Source organism: Chiloscyllium plagiosum, unplaced genomic scaffold, assembly GCF_037043375.1.
Source record: "Chiloscyllium plagiosum isolate Xiang-an unplaced genomic scaffold, Cpla_swu_hap1 HiC_scaffold_31, whole genome shotgun sequence".
Classification (NCBI taxonomy): domain Eukaryota; kingdom Metazoa; phylum Chordata; class Chondrichthyes; order Orectolobiformes; family Hemiscylliidae; genus Chiloscyllium; species Chiloscyllium plagiosum.
The window spans coordinates 49,979,386-49,995,253 of record NW_028270169.1 but is presented as its reverse complement, the minus strand read 5'-3'; the positions used below and the strand labels follow the sequence as shown (position 1 = coordinate 49,995,253).

Here is a 15,868-nt window from a genome sequence, read left to right as displayed (position 1 = left end):
GGGAGACAACTACAGGATAAAAATACATATGGCAGTTTAGCACTGCAATAACCTTCTTCTCTTTATTATAGGTGCAATCCTAAACCAGGATCCTATCCCACACAAACCTATTACTTTCCTCCAACCACTGATTCCCAGTACTACCAATATTCAAAGGTATATTGGTCTGGACCTGAGCATCAGCACAATCCTAGTTATGGTTTTGAATATGTTCCTAGACTTAAATATGATGCTGGACATGGACAGAAATATAATCTTGGCTCCACATCTGGACTAGGACACAACCATTATGTTGGATGCACAGCTGGGCATGGACACAGCCCTGATCTTGGACGCACACCTGGGCATGGGCACAGCCCTGATCTTGGACGCACACCTGGGCATGGGCACAGCCATGATCTTGGATGCACACCTGGGCATGGGCACAGCCATGATCTTGGATGCACACCTGGGGAAGGGCATGGCAATGATCTTGGATACACACCTAGGCATGGGCATTGCCATAATCTTACACATAATCCTGGACATGCACATACTTGTGATCATAAAGGTGATTATCAATATGCTGCCAAGGTTTTGTGTAATTCATCTGGGCTCCAACACAGTGACGATCAAACCCCAGCTATTAGAGAAGACCTTGAAGATTCCTGTTCTGTGGTCATGAACTAGGTCTTACCCTTTGGCCCTGAGTTGGAGCAGACCTCTGCAAAACGGAGAGTTCTTGCCATCATCATGGAGTCACCACTCAATGCCAAAGATGCCTTTGTTTTAAAATTATTATTTGAATTTCCACTTGTCAGATAATAGAAATGCAAAATTTTCCAAATGCTGGTTCAAGCCAAAGCGAAAGTAGAAAAGTGTGTATTGATACATAGTGAGTTATATCATTGGCATCAAATTCAGTGCAAAAGACTTGAAACTCTACAACTATGTACTAAATGTTGGCGTTAAAAATCTTGCTTTTTTTTCTAGATTGCATCTTCTGGTTATTTTAACAGTCATTAATTATTTCTTGTTTGTACCTGTACTCTAATTATCATTATTAGCACAGATTGGAACATTGTTTTCTGTTTGCAAAGTATCATAAAATTTTTATCTTGTCTTAATACTGGCTTAGTGTCCATTTCAGTCTGCACTGGCAATGCCAACGCACCAACATTAGTTAAGCTAGGATATCAGAGCAATTGATGGGTATGAAATGGCTCAATTTATACTTGATAAATGTGTTAATTAAGAATTGACAGTTGATGGGTCAAAATATCTGAAGGACATACCTCCAACTAAACTAGTCTTGAGTTTGAGTCTTAGAACCGCTATTGGAAACAATTTTGAGAGTTTTGATTGTTAACTGGGCAGACTATCACAGAGTCATAGGGATGTACAGCACAGTAACAGACCCTTCGGTCCAACTCATCCATGTCGACCAGATATCCCAACCTAATCTAGTTCCACTTGCCAGCACCCAGCCCATATCCCTCCCTTCCTATTCATATACCCATCCAGGTGCCTTTTAAATGTTGCAATTGTACCAGCCTCCACCACTTCCTCTGGCAGCTCATTCCATACATGCACCACCCTCTGTGTGAAAAAGTTCCTTATGTCTCTCTTATGTCTTTCCCCTCTCACTCTAAACCTATGCCCTCTAATTCTGGACTCCCCACCCCAGGGAAAAGTCTGTCTATTTATCCTATCCATGCCCTTCATTATTTTATAAACATCTATAAGGTCACCTCTCAGCCTCCGACGCTCCAGGGAAAACAGCCCCAGCCTATTCAACCTTTCCCTTTCGCTCAAATCTTCCAACCCTGGCAACATCCTTGTAAATCTTTTCTGAACCCTTTCAAGTTTCACAACATCCTTCCGGTAGGAAGGAGACCAGAATTGCACGCAATATACCAAAAGTGGCCTAACTAACATCCTGTACAGCCACAGCATGACCTCCCAATTCCTATACCCAATGCTCTGACCAATAAAGGAAAGCATACCAAACGCCGCCTTCACTATCCTATCTACGTGCAACTCCACTTTCAAGGAGCTATGAACCTGCACTCCAAGGTCTCTTTGTTCAGCAACACTCCCAAGGACCATAAGTCCTGCTACGATTTGCTTTCCCAAAATGCAGCACCTCACATTTATCTAAATTAAACTCCATCTGCCACTTCTCAGCCCGTTGGCCCATCTGATCAAGATCCCGTTGCCATCTGAGGTAACCTTCTTCATTTTCCACTATACCTCCAATTTTGGTGTCATCTGCAAACTTACTAACTATACCTCCTATGTTCAAATCCAAATCATTTATATAAATGAATAAAAGTAGGCTACCAAGCACCGATCCTTGTGACACTCCACTGGTCACAGTCCTCCAGTCTGAAAAACAATCATCCTCTGTCTTTTACCTTTGAGCCATATACAATAGAAAATAAGGAATGAGAGGAAGAGAAATGCTGGTCTTCCAAGTACCTCACCGACTGGCATAGAAAGCAATTGTGGAAAGCCCCTTGTTTACTGTTACTATTTCACCTTTGTTCAAGCCTCATATTAGTCGGGTAATTTGCTGAAGGTCAGGAAACAGTGGCAAAGATTTGCTTCAACAGTGAGAATAAGCAGAGTAGGTGAACGTGCCAGAGGAGAGAGAACATTTTGAAGAATGAAATTAAAGTGCAATTTGTTTAAAATGAAATTCTGCCAACTGTTTTTACTCCTATGTGACTATGATTCAAATATCGATAACTGTGGTCGCCCTTCCACCTCCTCTTTTACTTTGTTAACTGCTGAATTAAATTGTGCAAATGTTGAGGCTCAGAAATGAGCAAATGCCTGAATGGTGGGGGAATCTGAAATTAAAGCACTGTTTGAAGCTTGTGTTATCATCTGAAGCTATCTGGCAATTAGTAGAAACAAAAGACGGTACAGGTACCTCCTCATGTTCAATGGTACAAATCTGTGTAGGCCACAAAGACAAAGTGCTTGAAGAATGGACTAGATCATGTAAGATGGTTTTACATTAAGCCTTACAATGATCACACATAGCTGTACCACATTGCCACTTTTCTTAGGGATTCCCTGTCTCTAATTTGTCACATTGCTTATCTGACATGCAGAAGTGTATGCACAGATGTTTTTTCCAACTACATAATAGGAAGATTGAAGCCATTAACTTTTGTCCTGCCATTGACTTTCTTTCCTATTCTTCAGGACTGGAGAAGTGTTACACCCGAAACGTTGACTTCTCCTCCTGATTCTACCTGGCTTGCTGTGTTCTTCCTGCTTGCCTATCTTGGATTCTAGCATCTACAGTTTTATTGTCTCCAACCTCATTCCTCTCCCTGGTAACTGCCTGAGATTTAAGGACACCCTTTTCAACCTTGACATCAGATTTGATCTCTGTTTGAGCTTAAGACCACCTTTCTCTATCTCCATATCTTTGCTGGACACTGCCAATGACTCAGCTCACCTATTGTTGAAACCCTTGCCCATGCTTTTGTTAAATCTGAATCTAACATTTTCAAAGCTCTACTATCTGAATCCTAACTCACACCAAATTCTGAAAAGCACAGTGGGTCAGGCAGCATCCATGGAGAGAGAGGCAGCAAACGTTTTGAGTTATCCAGACTCAACATTAGCTTGCTCTCTCTCCATGGATGCTGCCTTGACTGCTGCGATTTCCAGTACTGTGTATTTTCAGTACAGATTCCAGCATCTGCAGTAATTTGATCTCTCACACCAAATTCTACCCCTCCATACACTCACTGAGCTATATCAATGCCTGATGCACTAACACCTGCAGTTCAAAATACTCATCTTTGTTTTTTCATTCCTCCCCATCTCCATAAATTTCTCCAGCCTTTCAACCTTCCAATATTTTCCTCCAATTCCAGCCTGTTGTACATCCCCAAATGTAATTACTCTGCCATTGCTGGTGTGTTTTAGTTAGCAATATCCTAAGCACTGGATTTCCTTCCTTCAATTTCATCACCTCTCGACCAATGCCTTCTGTAAAGCTTTTAATTGCACAAAGGACCTATATATTTGGATGCATTGGAAATTTTTTTATTGGATATCACATTTGCGGTATCTGAGTGGGAACAATATTAGGGAACATTGCTCTAAGCCTTTCAGATGCTGCTGAAAACATTTTGACCATTTTTTGGTCATCTGTTGTGACGTCTTGTAACATCAGTTGGTGTCTTTGTTTTATTATACATCCTGAAACATTTTACAACATTAAAGATGGTACATAAATTCAAGTTGTTCTTGTTTTCAATTAATTACTAAATCGCTTCTCTCTGTAAAAGGTGCAGCTCAACTCGATTACAGTGCACTGTTAAAATGCTTATGATAAGTTCTATTCTTGTGCTATTTGAATATTTCAGATCTACATGATACTGTTAATGTCAGACTGAAAGTGTTGCTAAAAATCAAAATAACATGCTTCTTCAATCTGTTCATCAACACAGTTCCGATATATAGCAGCTTATCATTCTCTGACTAAAATAATTTACATGTGCTTAATCCTCTTTTCTGCATCACATTGGCCTCACTATCTTGGGCCTTCTTCCTTTGCCTCTATCCTATCACATAGTTCCTTTCATTTCTAGTCCACTCCTTACCATTGTCACGCCATGTTTAATTGTAGCTTTTGCAATACCAAATTTTTACATTTGAATATTCAAATTAAAATTGCCTGATTCAGTTTCAGATCTGAGAAGGCACTCTTGATATGATGGAGAAAGTGAGGTCAGCAGATGCTGGAGATCAGAGCTGAAAATGTGTTGCTGGAAAAGCGCAGCAGGTCAGGCAGCATCCAGGGAACAGGAGAATCGACGTTTCGGGCATAAGCCCTTCTTCAGGAAGAAGGGCTTATGCCCGAAACGTCGATTCTCCTGTTCCCTGGATGCTGCCTGACCTGCTGCGCTTTTCCAGCAACACATTTTCAACTCTTGATATGATCCCAGATGATATTGTCACTTCTTCATATCCTCATCAGAACTGCAATTTTTTTTTTGTTTAAAGTAGGTAACAATTGAAATTCCAGGTACGTGCAAATCAAACCAATCCACAGGATTCCCAGGTTTGGAAAAAAAAAGATGTTGCTGTACAAGGTTAGAAAAGTACAACAATCCACTATGTTTATATCTTAGAATCTAACAATCAGGAATGACCTGAGTTAACAGACAAACTATGAACAAATACTTCACAGTCTACACTTTTAAGTGGTCAGTGCAGTCAGGACAGACCTTGCCGAGATGTTACTGACACTCTGCATCACCCAATGTAATTGAAACTCTGGATTAAAAGCAAAACAGTGCGGATGGAATTCTGAAACAAACACAGAGAATGCTGGAAGAGCTCAGCAAGTCTGGCAGCATCTGTGCAGAGAGAGACAGAGTTAACATTTTGAGTCTGGTTTCAGGCTGTGTTCTCTATGTTATTAAAATTCTATCTCCTTTGAAAGGGATTCTACACCTTTGCTTCCAAACAAGCATCTCTCAGGACCAGACTTTTCCAGTTCAGCAAGCCTTATTTTATTGCTTTGACTCCTCTAATATGATTCTACTGAACAAACATTGGTAACCTTATGAACTACCATTTATTTTACACTTCCTGGTAATCTGCTAAAGCATGGCATTTCAGATACCTTACCTTCCGAGCTGTTAACCTCTTAAAACAACGTGACCCCAACGTTATAAGTACACTTAGCATCAAGCTGCTTTAAGTGCATCTATTCCAATTTCTACAGTTAAACTTTAATTCCTAGAACTAAAACATATGCACTAAAATACATGATGCATGATTAAATATTCATGACATCATCTCTTTGAGTCACAAGATTGTGGGTTCAATCCTGCTCCACAGACTGGAGCACAAAATCAAGGCTGACATTCCAGTGCAGGGCTGACAGTGTTACAAAGGTCAGAGCTGTCACCTTTTGGAGAAACATTAAACAGAGAACCCCCCTCTATCCTGTTACCTGGCTGTAAATGATCTTATGACAACTCCAAAGAAGAGCAAGGGAAATTTCTCCAGGGTACTGGCCAACATTAATCATTTAAATAACATAATTTTAAAAGAACATAATCTGGTCACCATGACATTTGTTTCTATGGAAACATTTGGGGGGCTGAAATTGGTTGTTGTCTTTTCTATCATAGGGCTGTGGCTACACCAAAATATACTTAATTGCCTGGGAAATTTTATGCAGTAACCCGAGTGGAGGGTTTGAGTTATAAGGAGAGGCTGGAACTCTTTTTCATTGGAGCATAGGAGAGTGATCTTATAGAGGTTTGTAAAATCATAAGGGGCACAGATAAGGTGAATAGCAAAGATCTTTTCCCTATGGTGGGGGAGTTCAAAACTTGAGGCAATATTTTTAAGGTGAGAGGAGAAAGATTTTAAAAAAGACATGAGGGGCAACTATTTTACACAGAGTGGTTCATGTGTGGAATAAACTGCCAGAAGAATTGGTGGATCCAGGTACAGTTACAACATTTAAGACATAAGTACATGAACAGGAAAGGTTTGGAGAGATATGGGCCAAATGCAGGCAGGTGGGATTAGTTTAGTTTGGGATCATGGTTGGCATGGACTAGTTGGACCAAAGGGTGCGTTTCCGTGCTGCATGACTCAGAGTGTGAAAAATATGTTAAATGTTTACAAGATGGGGCTAAATTCTCTTGCTTCTGAAAATGGATACAGAGAAGATATTGCAGGATAATTGTGCCCCTTGATTACAATTCAGGCAATGGATCTGGCTGTGGCGCTGTAAGAAGCTTAATTCCCTCAGATCAGTGGCCGGGTTCAGTGAATTCATCTTCAATTACAACACTGTATATCCAACCAATTGTCTCCAAACCCAGCACTCAACAACAAGTTTTATCAATCAATGCTCAGACCTAATAGTTAAATGTTCTTTCTGACCCTCACATACTAGGTGCTCCTATGAATTTCAAATCCACATTCCAAACATGATATATACCATTAGCTATTCATCCCTAAAAGCACAACACTCACTGCCACGTTGCTATTTATTGAGGTGCCCATTGCTATGGCTGTGACCAGCAACAGGACTGAAACAAGTGAAGACTTGAGATGTATCTAATCCTCTTCCACACTTCCCTGTCTCATGCTCTTGTGATTTAACAGTTTCAGATTATGTAAGCCTGCGATTCTTTCTGTCAATCCCTCCTCATGCCAGAACTGGATACTTGTTTGGTTTTCCTTGCAGATAACTAAGAGCTGCAACTTGAGCAGGACAATAGAGTCGTAGAGATGTACAGCACGCAAACAGACCCTTTGGTCCAACTCATTCATACCAACCAGATATCCTAGATAGATCTAAATGGGGAAGAATCATGAAGATATGGACGATGATGACAATTCACTTGGTCTCATCCTCACAGGCACTGACTCAGATGCTTGCACTGCCAACTTCTACAGAGGATAGCTTGGAGACAGGATTTGAATGAGGGGGAGACACAGTGTATGGTTGGGCTTAAGCCAGGAGGAAGGGAAAGGTTAGCACTGATTCTAGCTCGCTAGAGGATGCAGTTGTGTTCAAGTTCTAATGCAGAAGTTCTAGGAATGGAATAATGCTGATGGGAACTCACAGGAAAATACCTGGCACTTTGTGAAGTCTGCTAGAAATCCAGTGGTTAATGGAGGAGTCCAAGACCAACTTGACACAGAATGCAGGGTATTGCCAACAACAGAGGCAGCCAGTGCTGCAAAGAAAGCTCACACTGCTGCTGTGTAATGTCTGCCTGCTGCAGACAATTGGTTGGATACAATTGGTTGGATATACAGTATTGTAATTGAAGATGAATTCACTGAACCCGGCCACTGATCTGAGGGAATTAAGCTTCTTACAGCGCCACAGCCAGATCCATTGCCTGAATTGTAATCAAGGGGCACAATTATCCTGCAATATCTTCTCTGTAACCATAATGCCTGTAGCCATGTGCTGCAGGGTATTTATTTATTCATTTGCAGGGCGTAGCTGGCAATCAACATTTATTGCCCATCCCTCGCTGCCCTCGTGCAGGTGGCAATGATCTGCCACCGCGAACTGCTGCAGTCTGCCCGCAGTGCCTCACATTGACCCAGAAATGTGCCCTCCAGTGAATTGCTCGATTTCCCAAGTAGTGTTTCCATGGAGCATGTTGCTGCTGTCGTCGTTCAGGAAAACAACTGTTCATTCTGCCAGCTTGTCAGTTTGCAGTTCCAACAGCCATGCTGCAGTCACTGGGCTAGGACATTGCGTGAACACTAGGAGATGCAGGACGGGCACTGAGAGAATGCCTTGACGAATTCATTGACTTCTCTGTGCAATATGGCATTTCATTTCTAAATTTGGTTTAGAATGTTTATTTAATGGCTGCTTTTATTTTTATGTTGTGGCCAAGCGAGTGCTGTGATCATCACTAACAGAAGGAAGGTAAGCTACTCGCCTGATGGATGGAGAATTGGGTTTTTGGTAATTGATATTACACTAAAATCAGTTACTGATGAATAACAGACAGAAAAGAGCTGACTAAATTGCCTTCCATCTTTTTCATTCTGTTCTTCCTCCTTCTTCTCATTCTTTCACAAGATAATGACATCAATATTGGATAGGCCAACATTTATTGCCCATCTCTAATTACTCTTCAGAAAGGGGTGATGAGCTTTGTTTTTTGAACTGCTGCAGGGATAATCACAGGCAGGGAATTTCAGGATGTTGACTCAATGACAGTGAAGGAACAGTGATATAGGTCCATACCGGGATGGTGTGTGGTTTGGAGGGGACTTTGCAGATGGTGATGTCCCCAGATTTCTGCTGCCCTTTTGTTGAGTTTATGGATCTTGAAGATGTTGTTGAAGGACCCCAGGTTAGTTGCAGGCAGGCATCTTGTAGATGGTACAGACTGCTGCCAGTCTGTGATTGAGGGAGTGAATGATAGAGGTGGGGGATAGGCTGCCAGTCAAAGGCCTACTTTGTCATCGATGGTATAGCCTTCTTGAAGTGTTGTTGGAGCTACACCCATCCAGGCAAGTCGGTATATTGCATCACACTTGTATCTTGTAGATAGTGGACAGACAGTGGGGAGTCAGGAGGTGAGTTACCCATTGTAGGATTCCCAGCCTCCTAACTGCTCTTGTAGCCACAGTATATAGGTGGTTCAGTTTCTGGTAAATGGTAACCCCCAGGACATAGATAGGGAGTTGCTCCTCCTCAGTTGTTTCTATTTTGTTAGTGGTAAGAACTTTGCCATTCTGACTGTGACGTTGTCCAATATGGAACAGACCAGCTCAAAGCTCAAACCTATTCTGTGTAGTACTGGAGGCTTTTGCACAGTTGTGGTCCAGGCAACAGTTTGCCCCACGTTTATTCATGTAGCAGTCTAGTATTCATTGTATGCGCACCAGGACACCTTTTAAAGAGGCTTCACTGTAAAGTTAAAACGACGAGGAGAAAGTGAGGACTGCAGTTGCTGGAGATCAGAGTCAAAAAGTATGGCGCTGGAAAAGCACAGCAGGCCCCAGTTGATTATAACCTTACTGTGAAGCCTCTTCCGTGGATGCCCACCTTGAAGTTCTCCTCCTCCCTGCACAAGGATCTCCATGAGTTTCACTCTCACTGTGCCATCCAGGTGGTCTCCTTTGCCCTGAAGCTCTTCAGCCTTCCCAGCTACCTTTCCCCCCCTCGCCCCCCATTTATCTCTTAACACCCTTGGGCAGCTCCTCCCACCTCCCCCCCCCACCATTCCTGATGAAGGGCTTATGCCCAAAACGTCAAATCTACTGCTCCTCAGATGCTACCTGACCTGCTGTGCTTTTCCAGCGCCACACTTTTTGACTCTGATCTCCAGCATCTGCAATCCTCACTTTTTCCTCTGTGGAGAGAATGCAGAGCTAATGTTTCGGAATCAGTGATCCTTTTTCAGAACTGGACCCAAACTGTTAACTCTTTCTCTCTCCAGAGATGCTGCCAGACCTGCTGAGTTTCACCAGCAATTTCTGATATTAGAGTCATAGAGATGTGAGACATGATTTCCCATGCACAAAGCCATGTTGACTATCCTTAATCAGTCCTTGCCTTTCCAAATACATGTACATCCTGTCCCACAGGATTCCCTCCAACAACTTGTCCACCACCGAGGTCAAGCTCACTGGTCTATATTTCCCTGGCTTGCCCTTACCACCTTTCTTAAACAGTGGCACCACATTAGCCAATCTCCAGTCTTCCGGCACCTCACCTGTGACTATCGATGATACAAATATCTCAGCAAGAGGTCTAGTAATCACTTCTCTAGCTTCACAGAGTTCTAGGGTACACCTGATCAGATCTTGGGGATTTATCCACCCTTACCTGTTTCAAGACATCCAGCACTTCCTCCTCTGTAATATGGACATTTTGCAAGGTGTCGCCATCTATTTCCCTACATTCTATATCTTTCATATCCTTTTCCACATTAAATACTGATTTTTTTGCGGCTCCACACAAAGGCCGCCTTGCTTATCTTTGCTTGTTCTCTCCCTAGTTACCCTTTTGTCCTTAATGTATTTGTAAAAACCCTTTGTACTCTCCTTAATTCTATTTGCCAAAGCTACCTCATGTTCCCCTTTTGCCCTCCTGATTTCCCTCTTAAGTATACTCCTACTTCCTTTATACTCTTTGAAGGATTCACTCGATCTATCCTGTTCTTGCATAATACTGTCAAAATTGGCCTTTCTCCAATTTAGAACTTCAACTTTTAGATCTGGTCCAACCTTTTCCATCACTATTTGAAATCTAATAGAATTATGGCCCCAAAGTGCTCCCCTACTGACACCTCAATCACCTGCCCTGCCTTATATCCCAAGTGTAGGTCACGTTTTGCACCTTCTCCAGGAGGTACACCCACATACTGAATCAGAAAACTTTCTTGTATACACTTAACAAATTCCTCTCCATCTAAACCCTTAGCACTATGGCAGTCCCAGTCTATGTTTGGAAAGTTAAAACCCCCGACCATAACCACCCTATTTTTGTTATAGATAGCTGAGATCTCCTTACAAGTTTGTTTCTCAATTTCCCTCTGACTATTAGGGGGTCTATAATACAATTGTGTTTTTTGAAGTAGCAATAGAATGGATTGATGAGGGCAGAGTGGTAGATGTGATCTATATGGATATCAGTAAGGCATTTGAAAAGGTTAGCAAGGTTAGATCTCAGAATACAGGGAGAACGGGTCATTTGGATAGAGAACTGGCTCAAAGGTAGAAGACAGAGAGTGGTGGTGGAGGCTTGTTTTTCAGACTGGAGGCCTGTGCCCAGTGGAGTGCAACAAGGAACAGTGCTTGGTCCTCTACTTTTGTCATTTATATGAATGATTTGGATGTGAGCATAAGTGGCATGGTTAGTGTTTGCAGATGACACTAAAATTGGAGGTATAGTGGACAGCGAAGGTTACCTCAGATTACAACAGGATCCTGATTCAACGGCCAATGGGCTTAGAAGTGGCAGATGGAGTTTAATTCAGATAAAAGTGAGGTGCTGCATTTTGGGAAAGCAAATCTTAGCAGTACTTATACACTTAATGGTAAGGTCCTAGGGAGTGTTGCCGAACAAAGAGACCTTGGAGTGCAGGTTCATAGCTCCTTGAAAGTAGAGTTGCAGGTAGATAGGATAGTGAAGAAGGCTTTCCTTTATTGGTCAGAGTATTGAGTACGGAGTTGGGAGGCCATGTTGCGGCTGTACAGGACATTGGTTAGGCCACTGTTGGAATATTGCGTGCAATTCTGGTCTCCTTCCTATGGTGTTGTGAAACTTGAAAGGATTCAGAAAAGATTTACAAGGATGTTGCCAGGGTTGGAGGATCTGAGCTACAGGGAGAGGCTGAACAGGCTGGGGCTTTTTTCCCTGGAGCGTTGGAGGCTGAGGGGAGACCTTATAGAGATTTACAAAATTATGAGGGGCATGGATAGGGTAAATAGGCAAAGTCTTTTCCCTGGGTTCGGGGAGTCCAGAACTAGAGGGCATAGGTTTAGGGTGAGAGGGAAAGATATAAAAGAGACCTAAGGGGCAACTTTTTCACACAGAGGAATGAGCTGCCAGAGGAAGTGGTGGAGGCTGGTCAAATTGCATCATTTAAAAGGCATTTGGATGGGTATATGAATAGGAAGGGTTTGGAGGGATACGGGCCGGGTGCTGGCAGGTGGGACTAGATTGACTAGATATCTGGTCGGCATGGACGGACGGGTTGGACCAAAGGGTCTGTTTCTGTGCTGTACATCTCTATGACTATGACTCTATGTAACGCATGGAAACAGACCTTTCGGTCCAACTCGTACATGCCAACCAGATATCCTAACTTAATCTGGACCCATATGTCTGCACTTGCCTTCCTATTCATACACCCATCCAGATGCTTTTTAATGCTGTAATTGTACCAGCCTCCACCACTTCCTCTGGCAGCTCATTCCAGACACACACCACCCTCTGCACGAAAAAATTGTCCCTTAGATTCCTTTTAAAGTTTTCCCCTCTCACCCTAAACCTATGCCCTCTAGTTTTGGACTCCCCCACCTTGTTTATTCATCCTATCTATGCTCCTCATGGTATTTTGTGTCTGATTTCCAGCATCTGCAGTTCTTTGGTCTTTTTATTCTGGGAATAATCAATACAGGAAGCCAAATCGCACAGCCTGAAGAAATTACTGAGGAGCTTCATTCCTCAGATAAAACATTCTTAATCCAATGATTAGTGCCTCTCCCTCCATCAGAAAGTCAGGAATTGGCCTAGTTTGCTAAAGGTTCCTGGATCTGGTTTCCATGTTCAGAATTTCTGTAACTTCTCCAAACCAAGGTGTGTGATGGAAAGCTCACTACTTACCTGAATACACCAACACTTGAGAACGTAAGAACTAGGAGCAGGAGTAAGCCATCCAGCCTCTCAAATCTGCTCCTCCATCTGATACGATCATGGCTGACCTCATCTTAGTCTCTACTCCAATTTCCTATCTGCTCTCCAAAACCCATTACTAATTAAAACTCTGTCTATCTCCTCCTTAAATTTACTCAATTTCCCAATATCTACCGCACTCGAGGGTAGTGAATTCCATGAATTCATGACCCTTTGAGAGAAATAATTTCTCCTCATCTCTATTTAAATCTGTTAGCCCTTATCCTAAAACTATGACCTCTTGTTCTGGATTGCCCCAAATGAGGATGTAAATGCTCTATGTCAATTTCCTTTAGCATATTCTATACCTCAATTAGATCTCCTCCCATTCTTCTAAACTCCAAACAGTATAGACCTAAACTGCTCAATCTCTCTTCATAAGACAAACCCCTCACCTCTGAAGTTTGGCAGGAACCTAGACTGGAGCAGATTGCTTGACGTGTGCCCAGGGACTAGATTGTCTCCACGGTGATCACAGTGAAGTCATAATATCGACAATCAACAGGATCTATAATAACAACTCATCAACCCCTTTGACCTGTGACCTCCATCACCTTTACCACGGGACTGACATGCCGTAAAGGTTTGGGACTACCACCATGTCCAAGTCATGCGACTTCCTACTGTGGACATATATTCCCATTCCTCCCTTGATGTAAAGTGAGCAGTGAACCCCATTTTAGATCACTCCCATTACAAGTAAATAGACGTCAGTGACAAGAGATGGCAGATTCAAGTTCAGCTACTCACACCATCTCACAATACCAAGATGTACCTCACTATCATTGAATCATTGTCATAGAATCCTGCACCAACATCGTCTCAGAGGAAGGGGAGTGAGCAGGAAATATAGGTGACTAGGGCTACCGACATCCTGAGTTAAGGTTTTAAATTAATTCAAAATTGACCACAAACACATTTACACAATGTAAAATATACTGCATAGTCGACATCGTGTAACCAGTAGATTCATCTGCGCTTTGACGAGGTTTGAGATCCTAAAGCTTGATTGATTTTTTTTTTTACACCTGTCTCTCTCTTCACAGTTGCTGCTGTTCTTGTTAAATGTCCCACATTTTCTGTTTTTATTTCAGATTTCCAGCATCTGTGTTGTTTACTTTTGTAGAATGTTGTTCACTTTTTATTGGAGAAAAGGGACACATTCATCAACCTCTCTAAATATAATAAAGCACACTTCTATTTTGAACATGGTCTCTCCCCTGGATCACCTTTTACGAGTGCACCAAACCAATTTTAATATAACCAATCCAATAAAGGCAGACATTGCAGATGCTGGAAACCTGAAACAAGCACAGAGACTCATACTGTCTGGCAGCATCAGTGAATAGAGAAATAGAGTTGATGTTTTGAGTTGCCAGATGTGTCAAACCAGACTCGAAATGTTTACTATGTTTCTCTCTCAGATGCTGCCAGACCTGCTGAGTTTCTCCAGCATTCTTCACTAGTTTAATATAATAGAATACTAGTTTAATAGAATCTAATTTCTATATATATAATAGTTTCTGTGACATATTTTGCATAAATGTGCTACATAAAGTACATTTAAGCCCAAACAAAATTGAGGATTAATAGCAATTGTTAAACTAATAAACATTCGTAAAACAAAGGTACAGCCAAATCTACTGGGGATTTCATAGAATCCTTACAGTATGGAAGCAGACCATTCAGTCTATCAAGTCCACAGCAACCCTCCAAAGAACATCCCACCATGCTATAATCCTGCATTTCCCATGGCTAATCCACCATGCACATCCCTGGATACTATGGGCAATTTTGCATGGTCAATCCATCTAACCTGCACATCTTTGGACTGTAGGAGGAAACCAGAGCACCTGCAGGAAATCTACACAGATACAGGGACAATGTACTAACTCCACACAGACAGTTGCCTGAGGAAGGAAATGAACCCAGGTCCCTGGCGCTGTGAGGCAGCAGTGCTCACCACTGAACCACCATGTCACTTCTAGGTGGATAAATTAGTTTATGCAAATCTAGTGATTGCAATGTTTTTAAGTTGCTGTTTAGCTTCTCTTTAGAGAAGAAATGGTTAACATGAGATTCAATAGAAGTGTGCAAAATTTAAAGGCTTGATAGACTAAATTAAGAGGAGCTTAATCTAGCATCTAATGGAGAGAGGATAAGGAAATGCTTATAAGAACTATAACAGGAACATCTGTGGATTTAGGTAGCAGTATGAGCTGTTGGGAAATTGTTCTCAATGCTTACAACCAGAGGCGGTTCCAATGACATGAACATGACACACCTCAATGGAGTTGGATGCCTCTGAGTCATGTCAATTCCACACCTGGTTCCATGTTGTCATAAGATTTGTAATTGCCCCTGGCATTCTGCAAGTTTGAAACTGGTTTTAGGTGGAGTGTTGCTGTTGTTTTTGTTTTGAATTAAGTTTGCCTGTGTGATGGGGTGTGGGCATTGCCTTAGACAAGGCATCTGACTCATGCTGTTGTATGGGGCATTGCTTACATATTTCTAAACCAGAGTGAGTGTTGTAATAACCCAGGCATCTCTCATAATCTCTAAATGATGCAAAGTTGTGAAATTATTTATCATCCCCCATCTCTGCCCACTCCCACACCTTTGCATACACAGTCAATGGTTCCAACAATTTGTAGCTAGGAAATAGTTTCCAAATGTCTTCAAATCTGACATTCCTGCCAGTGAGTTTCATCACATCTGCACATGCTTTGCTCTATCTTTGATACAGAGCTACCCCATTGTTGATTTGCTGCCCTTCCTTCACTCTAAACAGCCCCTCCTTGTGTCTGACCTTATGACTAAGGTGCTACGCACTGGCAGCACCCAGTGCAATATACTGTGAGATTTTTGTCCTGACTATCCCGTCATTAACCTTGGCACAGTTCCCAATTCCAGCCTCATTCGTAGGTTCCAAGATGTTCCTTTATT

The 15,868-nt window shown here is 42.1% G+C and overlaps 1 protein-coding gene and 1 long non-coding RNA gene across 2 annotated transcripts in view; one reads left to right on the top strand and one right to left on the bottom strand.

Moving 5' to 3' along the window:
- Positions 1-1,106, top strand: part of rhbdd2 (rhomboid domain containing 2) — a 53,422-nt gene extending 52,316 nt beyond the window's left edge. Inside the window, exon 4 of the mRNA XM_043718774.2 lies at positions 72-1,106. Coding sequence (XP_043574709.2) covers positions 72-669 — 598 coding nt within the window. The 3' untranslated portion in view covers positions 670-1,106. The remainder of the gene's footprint in view (positions 1-71) is intronic.
- Positions 1-15,868, bottom strand: part of LOC148141920 (uncharacterized) — a 54,377-nt gene that overhangs the window by 229 nt on the left and 38,280 nt on the right. The gene's annotated exons all lie outside the window — the stretch shown is intronic.